Below are 10287 nucleotides of genomic sequence, written 5' to 3' on the forward strand. Positions count from 1 at the left end.
TGGTGAACATCACAGCAAAGACGGTAGAAAACGACATAACCCTGTTTGTGCTGTAGTCCAGAGAGTAGCCCGCTACCGAAACACAGTGTGTGAGAGTGGGTATGTGAGAGATAGAGAAAGCTGATCATTTTCACTACACTTTTCACTAGCATATAATCAATTTGGAGGCAGTGACATGAACAGAGTGGAAAATCCGCATTAGTGTAGGATTTATTTATTTATTTTTCCTCATGTAATAGCATTAGAAAATAATATAAAAAGACAATTCCCAAGTGTGTGTAGTTATGTCAAGTAATGTTGAATTTTGTGTTGTTTGTAATGTGTATCTTTGTGTAATTGGTTGTGTAGTTAATGTGTAGTATGCATAAATAATGTGAAGTTTACATAACTAGTTTGTGTAGTTATATGTAATTACTGTGTAGTTTTTTAGTTATGTATAGTGTAGTTAGTGTGTATAGTTATGTATATAGGTCATTTGCTTTTTTCTGTACTTATGTGTACTTTTTTGTAGGTAATGTGTGGTTATTTGCAGTGACGTCAGTAACGCGTTACTCTAATCTTACCACTTTTTTCGGTAACGAGTAATATAACGCGCTACTATTTCCAGTCCAGTAATCAGATTAAAGTTACTTATCCAAATAACTGTGCGTTACTATTTATATTTTCCCTAGTAAAATATATATTTTTGTCTTCTTCTTGGCTCAGTTCTACTTTTGCGTCTGACCGTAGCGCTCGACTCCGCACGCTGCGCGCGACCCTGTGAGAGCGCGAGCACGTTTTACAAGTCTTTTTTTGCAGTGTCCTCCCGTAACGATGTGTGGTAGTATAAATAAACACCCCTCAAAAACAGGGGAAGGAACATTTACCTGATGAATTTTAATGTTGCTTTGTGTTCCACGTTTGAAAAGTGCTGGAATTTTGACTAACGTCGCCTACTTTAAAATGCTTGAAATTGTAATGGTATTTCGTTTCACAACAAATAGCTGTCTGACTGAACTGGGGTGGGTTTCCCGAAACGTTCGTAGCTTCATACGAGGTTACGAAGTACTTGGCGCTACGAACGTTTCGGGGAAACCCACCCCAGTTCGCTTGTATTACGTTTACAAATAATACCGCGCAGCTACACAAACGTAATGTCAGGAGATACTGTAGCGACTCACGGCGAGTCTTGCCCTTTAAGTGACGCTGGGGGGGGGGGGGGGGGGGGGGGGCGACGACGGCGCGCGCCAGGGTTGCGTTATCAATAAAGTTTCCCTCCTCGGGATTTTTGGATTAAGCAGTTTCTGCCTCGGTTACCGAACCTGCTTCAATACATTGTTACTGTTAAAAATGCACTTCCAATAAAGTGAGTATTGGAAAATTTTATTTTGCTGCTGAATGTAACTACTAAAGTAACTTGTAATCTAACGTAGTTACTTTTAAAATCAAGTAATATGTAACGTAACTAAGTTACTTTTAAAAGGAGTAATCAGTAATCAGTAGGCTAATCGGATTACTTTCTCAAGGTAATTTAGCCATCACTGGTTATTTGTTATGTGTACTAATGGTTATTTGTTATGTGCAGTTATGTACAGTTATATGTGGTTATGTGTGGTTGTGTGTAGTTATTTGTTAAGTGTAATTATATGTGGTTATGTGTTGTTATTTGTCATGTGCGGTTGTGTGTGTGTGTAGAGACTCACATGCCAGGTTGCTGGTGAGTGTGGTGGCGTTGAAGCCCGTGTAACTGGCGTTGAGCACCACCGTGTGGTTGGGCCCGAGCGCTTGTGCAAAGCTGAACTGGCGCGGCGCCACCACTAGGGGGCTGATGAGGATGGTGAGAACTGCAACTGTGACGATGAGGAGGATGATGAAGGAGGCCTTGGCGTAGATGTGGGCGCCCACCAGGCAGACGAGCAGGCACAGCAACAGTACAACAAACGAGTAGAGCACAGAGAACCAGTAACCCTGCGGCAACACTCGCATGCCCTCGGCCACGCCCACCGCTAGGGGCGGGGCAAAGGAAAGAGAAGAAAAACAGAGAGAAAGAAGTAAACAAACAGAAGGGAACGAAAGAAGATAGAATGCATTCTGTCCATCCACAGGATAAACACAATAATATTTTCTTTAATATATATTATCAAAACTTTCATTTAGCAAAACACCCCAAAGTCATTGTTTACACCACAACTAACTGTAAACAGCTCCACTTGAGCAACGGGTTTTGTAATTGCTTTCTTGAAGAAACAGGGAAACTCTCTGTCTGTGAAGCAGCATTCAGCAACTCCATCATCGTGCTTCTCCATGTCACCCAGAGCAGGAGGTGCACATCTCACCTGGGTCCTGCCCAAAAACATCCAGGATGGCCTCCACCAGGCCCAGCACGTACACCCCGCACGCACACACCTTCGCCAGGAAGAACATGAGGCCGATGCTGCCCCCAAACTCCGGACCCAGAGAGCGGCTGATCATAACTGACGTTCGCCGATTAAGGATCCGTGGGACAAAACAAGAATTCTCACAAGCGGCGGTAAAAATGCGTAAGAGTCATGTGACCATCACGTACGAGTTTGGTGAACGGGAGGTCAGTAAGGATACAGTAAGCCCCTCCCCCCTGCACCGCCCCATTGGTGGAGATGGCACAGATAGAAAGGATCGTCAAGGAGATGATGAAATAGGCCACGGCCAACATGAGCAGGCCCTGTAGAAGTCCCGCATGGCCTACCACGAAGCCTGAAACACACGTCCATGTAAATGAAAACACACTCTCTCTCTCTCTCTCTCTCCCCCCTCTCTCTCTCTCTCTCCCCTTCTCCCTCTCTCTCACTCACACACACACACACACACACACACACACACACACACACACACACACACACACACACACATATATAACACCTACAAGTGGAATGTTAAGCCAAAACCACATACTGAACACGTCAAATCTTACAAATCTTTTTTTTAGATTCTCATGTTTCTAAATACCCCCATCCGCCCCTCCACCCACCCCAGACTCCACCCACCTGTGCGCAGGAACAGTATTATGCTGAACATGGACAGGACTGTGGGCACCATCACCCCAAAGAAGGTGTTCAGTGTGCGGGGGCTGTCTTTGGAGGTGCTGTCCGCCGCCCCCGAGGAGCCCCGCCTGGCCTCCGCGTCATCGCCCCCGACGCTGAACACCCCGTGGGCGAGGAGAGGGCTTCGCTCACCTGCCATTACCTGCAAAGACCAGTGACCACTGAGACTCTTGGACAAGAGATAAAGCTAACGGCATGGAATAAGTGCATTTTTACTTACTGAAATCTGGTTGCATTTAATGATGACAGCTAATTATGCCATAAATGTAAATGTAATTATAAATGACAAAATGTATGTTTTGACATCATTGGCCAATAAAGCCATGTTTGTTTTTTTAACTTGATTATTTTGTTTAATTTGTGTTTGTTTTGGGGGTAAGGGTCTGCTACTAGAGTCACATGAAAACAGGAGACAGGGATCACTTGACTTTGCCTTCAAGGCGTGTAACACAGACGTATGAGCCAATGTCATACTTTAACGTGTCGACAACCAACGTACGTTTTTTTAACTTATTTTGTTAGGCATTTGAAGGTTGTATTTACAGAACTGTTGTAAACCTTTTCTGAATGGGAGCGAAATAATAGATGTGCCCTGTGGACAGAACTGTTTGAGCATAAAAAAAAACCCGCAGATACAGAAAACTTTAACCGAGACACCCAAAAAAAACCAACAACAGTCGCCGAAAACGACCAACTTCCGCTCGGCTGAATAAATAAAAGCCCCAAACGCACAAGGACACAAAACTGCTACAGCTACAGAAAATGATCATGCAGGCAAATCCGAAACCGGTTGTCAGAGCATCGTGGCTCTTATAAACAGCGGCGAGGTGAAGAGTTTACACCTTTAACGGCAGAACTTTTCCATTTCGGGCCCCGCAGTGAAGACGAGGACAGGCGGACGACGGCGCCGCAGACCCGCTGGGTCAACACGGAGCTCCCGGTTCTTACCTTATTGTGCCCGGATCACCACTAATATGTAGCAGTCGAGCGATGTCCGCGGTGCGGTCGCATCTCCGAGGGTTTGTGTCCGCCGTGTGGCGCCGCTGGTGCTGATCCAACCCACCCAGATCACGGGACGCAGACGTGAGACATGTGACCGTGAGACGGTGGGAGGTGAGACACGATGTCGAGGATGCTGTCGCAGCCACTCCGGCACACTAAAACGACCTTTTTACTTACACTTTTGTTATGAAAATGTTTTTTTACGTGTATTATTTCATCAATGTATCATTCGTGTAGATGACGTATTCATGGTGTAATGCTATAATGTATCATAACGCATTACGGTATATGTAAATTAAATATGTGCTGTTGTGGCATGTGGTAATCCATGTGTTTGTGTTATTATGAGGCATTATTATTATTTTGGTACCCGCTGGGCTATGTAAACAGGCATACTGCGGGTTAGAAAGAGTTCAGTTTTTACTTCCTCCTCCATCTGTGCGTTTCAGAAGAATAACGACATTTGTGGAGAGAGTGTCAGTTAAAAATACACGCCATCAGTTCCTCTTTCAGCGTTGCGTGTTTCTGTAAGGCGCATTTAGACGGTAGAGAACCCCCCCCCCCCCCCCAAAAGTAATAATCATTTGCATTTTGTGGACACATTTAATAGTATTTAGTTTGACTTTAATAAGATCGTTTCGTGGATATATTTTTCCATAGCAAATAAAATCACACCACCAAAAGAACCTGCAATGATTCGTACTGCTGCAGAAAGGGAGTAAAACATTGAGTAATCTCATAATATGACACACTTTACACGAAGCAGTTTGAGCTAAACTTATATATTGTAGAGGAGTGCTGGTGTATCAAACACAAAACTCAGGAGCTACAGTAAGTAAATGTAATGCATGACTCAAAATGTGATACAAGATGACAGAAGCAAGTTCAATCTCTTCAGGCGCCAAAGACCAGTTTCTTTATATGTTACTCTTTAAGCAACGCAATGGATGTTTTTTTTTATGTTTGGTCCACAGACGCCCAATCACTAATGCACCTTCATCTGCCATCATTTATGTATGTAGAGTGTCCTATACAACATAACATGAACAATGCATCTTTAAATGACACAAACACACTGTCTTAAACTACCAACATATCTATATTTTTGTAACAGCATATATCTAGTTTCAAACCATGTTGTCAAAGAGGCCTTTTACGCAGGTCTTGTTCCTGTAACAAACTAGGACAGCTCCTCTGCCTCCGGCCTGGGAGTTCAGACCGAATCCAGGGACTGGGAGTTGAGGTGGGGCCACACGTAGGAGCCGGCGGGCGGGAGCAGGGGGAGGGTGTGGTGGGGCCCGGCGGAGGGCCCGGGCCCGGCAGCGTTGGCGTTGGGCGAGTGCTTGAGGCGGTGCTTCTTGAGCTGGCCCAGCTCGCGGAAGCAGCAGCCGCAGAGGGCGCAGCGGTACGGCCGCTCGCCGGTGTGGATGCGCTGGTGCTTGTGCAGACTGTCCAGGTGGCGGAAGCGTTTCTCGCAGTAGCGGCACGGGTACGGACGCTCGCCCGTGTGGATGCGCTGGTGCGTCTTCAGGCAGTAGAAGCGGCGGAAGCCACGCCCACACACGTTGCAGCGGTGCACCTTGTCGGCCCCGTCCCGCCGTGATTCTGCCAGGCCCGCCCCCGCCCCCGCGTCGCCCTCTACTGGGGGCACCAGGCCCGGCGGGATTTCACCCTCGCCAGCGGGCGCCAGTGGAGAAATGATCTGGGGCTGTGCACGGGACAGGGATAACGAGGAGGAGGAGGAGGAGGAAGAGGACACCGCTGTGGGGTCGAGCGCGGGGTGCTCCGCGGACTGAGGCTCGGGTTCGTCTTCGATCTTGACAGCTCCCTGTTTGATCTCGTCGTCAGCGTCCATCACCTGGATGAGGCCCAGTTCGTTGACGTTGCCCGCCGGGGCGCCCATCTCAAACTCAAAGTCGCCGATGTCGGCCGGCTCGCCGGGCTCCTTCCCAGCGGCCTCCTGGCCCTCTGGCGCTCTCCCAAAATCTTGTACTGCACTGGAAGAAGCTTTATACTCTATAAAACAGGGAGGGAAATGCATTAGTCACAATACCGACTTCTCATGGATGAGTCCTGCCAAACCACGGCTGTGAGACCTTCTGTGAGACTGTTTAAAACTACACACATATAGATTTTACTAAAAAAAGACATTCATTACTCTTAACAGCAGTCAAAATCAGTATTTGAAGTATTTAAATAAAAACCCCCAACATTAATATGCACCTTTGTCAGCAACGCCCTCTTCTGTGATATAAAACTGATCTTCCGCGTCTTCGGTCCTCGGCAGCACCGAGTCCGTGTCCAGCGGGGTTCGGGAGGCTGTGGCATCGTTCAGAAACGGTGTGTTGTTTACCATCGAGGAGGCCCGGATCCTCCTCCGGTTGATGCTGCTGCGGGGCCAGTCCGACTGCACCGTCGGCAAGCACAGCCCGACGCTGGGCAGCGTTTTGGAGTAGTGGACCCGTCCGGACGAGTTTCGAAACGACTTGCGAGTGAACTCCCGTCCATGCGGCAGCACCAGGTGTCCGTCGGCGGCGTCCGGCGCGAACGACGCGAACCCGGACTCGTCCGCGGCCGGGTGCAGCGCGCCGGGCCCGGGCTGGTTCTGGTTCTGGTTGAGGAGCAGACACTGCTTGATGTTCTTCTCGGCCGCCGTCATGTAGTAGCGCACCGCCTTCAGCTCGCTCTCCGACACGTCCAGCCGCTCCCGCAGGCTCCGGTTCTCCCGGTGCGACTCGGCCGCCGCGTTGCGCGCCGCCGCCAGCCTGGCGCTGACGATGCGCGCGGTCTCCTTCAGCACGGTGTCCACGGCGCAGCGCACCGCCTGCTCGATGGTGGCGGCCAGCTCGTACCGGAGGAAGGACACGCTCACGCCCTCCGAGGCCATGATGATGCTCCCCTGGCTTCACTAACGAGCTGCTGCGACTTTAGATCTCAATATTAGCGCCCTGGCTTTCCGTTTCCGTTTGTTTTGAGCTAACGGTTAATAGTCATCGATGCAGAAATGCGACTTTAAATAATAACATGCTACAGGTTTGGCGCGATTAAAGAATTTATACTAACACCAAACGGGGGAGTAAACAAACCCGATGAATCCTGCTTATTGTCGTCCTCTTCGGCGTCGCACAGTAATGACGCAGAGGGAATTGTGGGAAATGTAGTCGCGTTAGAATATGGCGTGAACGTGAGGGTTGATCGTTAAAGGGGATGTTTATATATTTATTTAAATCAGTGGATGTGACTAGGAGACATGATTTAGTTAGACATCAGGATATATAGGGAATATTTTCCCATATTTCCAGAACACTCCCTCACTGTAATGGCTTAATGTCCAGTTAGAAATAGCATAGACCTATGGGTGAAGAAATGAAATATTATTTTTTGTTTACAAAGATATTTTGTTTGCATGTTTGATGTATACTTTAGGTTTACCTATACTGCTGTACAGTAGTGGGAAGCATTAGTATTTATTAGATTAATTCCATGCTGGCTTAGATTGTCATCTACTATAGTACTATAATTAATATATTGGGCACAACTGTTATTTTCACCATGCATGTCCTTGTATTTGTTTATAATTATGAACATATCTGATACAAAAATGAACAAACTATTAATGAACAAATAGAGAAATCAACTAATCCCAACAGATAGTGAGCTCAGTGTTTGTTTTGTTGTGATGTTTGTGTAGCCTATAGTGTGTGTGGCCATTGGATGTAAGTCTGATCCTATCTAAGTCTGATCCTATGTAAGTCTGATCCTATCCCGAGACAAACTCATGATTGTGATGCACCTCAGTGGTACCTGTATCATTCATTCATTCACTTATACATTCATTCATTCATTCTTACTTTGACTACCCTTTCCCTTAAAATGTCTGTCTGCAGAAGAAAATCATTGCAACGTTTTCTTCAACCCATCTAGTATGCAGGGAAATCCAACACTCATTATCTGTCTAGTGAAGCCAAGCATAGCAGGTGGTGTTTATCAGAACTCAGATCTTTGTGGATCTGCTCACTCCACGCCATGAAGATGTGTCCCTGGACATCTGTCTGCGCTCGACTCTGGATGTGATTGGCTGACTCACCATCTACGTATAGTTCCTGACCTTTATACTTTTCACATTGCTTGATTAATACATGCACATGTGAGAGAGTGTTAAACATGACTGTAGTTTTAAAATGTATGTCAGGAGAAGACACCTGCAGTCACCACAGTTTGTGCTGAAGCTGCCTGACTCTGGCTTCACGTTTATAATTCTGGACAAATTTATCCAAGACATCACTTTGTTCCCCTTCCCCAAACACAGGGTGTGGTTCGCGGTTAGAAAGGCACTTTCAGGTCTAAATCCGAGCTGAGCAGGTGGGTATCCTGTTTTCAGCCACAGTCATCGCTTACACTCCCTATTTGGGTTTCCAGGTTAGAACACTGTATACCAGTTTCAAAAGAGATGACAAAATGCTTTCTTCCGATTTTAGAAACTTGCAAGGGTGGATGGTATATTGGTTTACAAAAGAGTAACAGTTCCCTCTAGTGGTTTGTACGTGTCATGACAGTGGCTCAAATGCTGACGTTTCTGCAGTAGTATGGTTTCCTTTTGAATTTTTAAATTCAGTTCACGTGTTCACTCAAAAATGAGCTGTGATCCACATTTCTCCTGACTCATTTCATCACCTTTATCATCACACACATTACTCCTGTGTGTTGAGCAGTGTGTGCGAGGAGACCTACAGGCTATGAGATGTCATAACATAAGAATGGGAGCTATTAGGACTGCATATCTTACGTTAGATATTCACCTTTTGTGTACTTTGCATTCTAGACGTTGGAACAAACAAATACAAATAAATCAATTCTATAGAATGAAAGTATTTTAAATAGCTGTTTAATTTACGGTATTAATGTGTACTTGTGTACATAATGCCATGCACAAATGTTTATTTAAGGAACTTGTTCTTGGTGTTTTGAATTTTCTTTAGAATGTCGTGTGTATTTACGCGTTTATGCGCAGGCGCGCGCGCGCGCGCCCGTTCTCTCGCCTGATGTTTTCAGTGCGCGTGGGCCTGGTGTGTTCGTGTCCGTGCCTCCAACCATACGCCACCCGCTTGGCCCTCTGCAAATGGTGTTGCTAAGCAACCCATCTTCAGCTACTACAGTCCCTAATGGGGGTCTAAAGAAGAGCAGTGCAGGTGGAGTGTACCATTACATGGTTTGGTGAAGGGGTGCGCATGAAGTTATCGGTGCAACTGGGTGGACTCAGGGAAGGGTATTTTTAAAGGTCTATCGTCAGTCACCCCATTTAGGGCAGTAGGGCGTAGGCTATTAGGCGGGGCAGTGAAAATTGAACCGAACCCCGAACGTCAGTTTTATTCATTTAAATTCAGTCCGCTCACCCCCACCTGTGACTTTAAATTCCTTGATTGTTACCTTGACAATTCACTTGACACATATTTATATTTGCTGTAGATTGATTATGTAGATTGTTATTGTATTTTACAGTATTTATTATTCAAATTTTTTAAAGACAGAAGTCAAAGATTTTAAGTAATAGCATGTAATAGCTCCCACTATCAATGATGACTAGAGTCGTAGTGGTGGTTGTGTGTGTGTGTGTGTGAGAGAGAGAGAGTGTGTGTGTGTGTGTGTGTGTGTGTATGGTGTGTATGTATGGTGTGTGATTGTGTGTGTGTGTGTGTGTGTGTGTGTTTGTGTGTGTGTGTATGTATGGTGTGTGTGTGTGTATGTATGGTGTGTGTGTGTGTGTGTGTGTGTGTGTGTGTGTGTGTGTGTGTGTGTGTGTGTGTGTGTGTGTGTGTGTGTGTGTGTGTGTGTATGGTGTGTGTGTGTGTGTGTGTGTGTAGGGGGGTAATTATACCAGGTGTAATTAGGAGTGGGTGTCCTTTGGGTGGTTTGTGTCTCGAGAGAGAAAGAGCCCGGGACCACAGCTCCATGGCACTCAACAGTACAAGGATTTTAATTAACACTAGAATCTGTGTGAAGTTATTCGCTCTTGTTATGGAATAGAATACTTGCTTGTTTTTCTCGTGTTCAGGTTTAACACAGCATTTAATGTGTCACACGGCGCCACACTAAAAGTGGACTAAATGTTCTGTAATGTTACTATTAAAGGTTTTATTATAGATCCTTGGCTAAAACTGGGGTGGTCACGTGGCACACAGTCAAAAGGGGGCGCGCTGATTGGGACAGTGAGCGGTGAGAACAGGCC

General features: G+C 46.2%; 2 protein-coding genes across 2 annotated transcripts in view; both read right to left on the bottom strand.

The window, feature by feature from the left end:
* Positions 1-4172, bottom strand: part of slc12a9 (solute carrier family 12 member 9) — an 11338-nt gene extending 7166 nt beyond the window's left edge. The window contains exons 1-6 of the mRNA XM_077010838.1: positions 4008-4172; positions 3003-3201; positions 2578-2712; positions 2316-2453; positions 1683-1985; positions 1-72 (exon numbers count right to left, since the gene is read on the bottom strand). The exon at positions 1-72 is cut by the window's left edge and continues 36 nt beyond it. Coding sequence (XP_076866953.1) covers positions 1-72; positions 1683-1985; positions 2316-2453; positions 2578-2712; positions 3003-3198 — 844 coding nt within the window. The 5' untranslated portion in view covers positions 3199-3201; positions 4008-4172. The remainder of the gene's footprint in view (positions 73-1682; positions 1986-2315; positions 2454-2577; positions 2713-3002; positions 3202-4007) is intronic.
* Positions 4173-4638: 466 nt separating this feature from the next.
* Positions 4639-7222, bottom strand: LOC143518399 (uncharacterized). The gene is made up of 2 exons (XM_077010864.1): positions 6285-7222; positions 4639-6077 (listed from the first exon to the last, which is right to left on the bottom strand). Exons 1-2 carry the CDS (start codon positions 6946-6948, stop codon positions 5275-5277), a joined length of 1467 nt encoding a protein of 488 aa, XP_076866979.1. The 5' UTR covers positions 6949-7222; the 3' UTR covers positions 4639-5274.
* Positions 7223-10287: the final 3065 nt, after the last annotated feature.

The sequence above is a fragment of the Brachyhypopomus gauderio genome, chromosome 7 (genome assembly GCF_052324685.1).
Source record: "Brachyhypopomus gauderio isolate BG-103 chromosome 7, BGAUD_0.2, whole genome shotgun sequence".
NCBI lineage: Eukaryota > Metazoa > Chordata > Actinopteri > Gymnotiformes > Hypopomidae > Brachyhypopomus > Brachyhypopomus gauderio.

Coding starts and splice junctions, on each gene's coding strand:
- LOC143518399 (XM_077010864.1), bottom strand. CDS start 6,948: ATGGCCTCGGAGGGCGTGAGCGTGTCCTTCCTCCGGTACGAGCTGGCC. Junction 6,078..6,284: donor AGAGGGCGTTGCTGACAAAG/GTGCATATTAAT, acceptor CCTGTTTTATAG/AGTATAAAGCTTCTTCCAGT.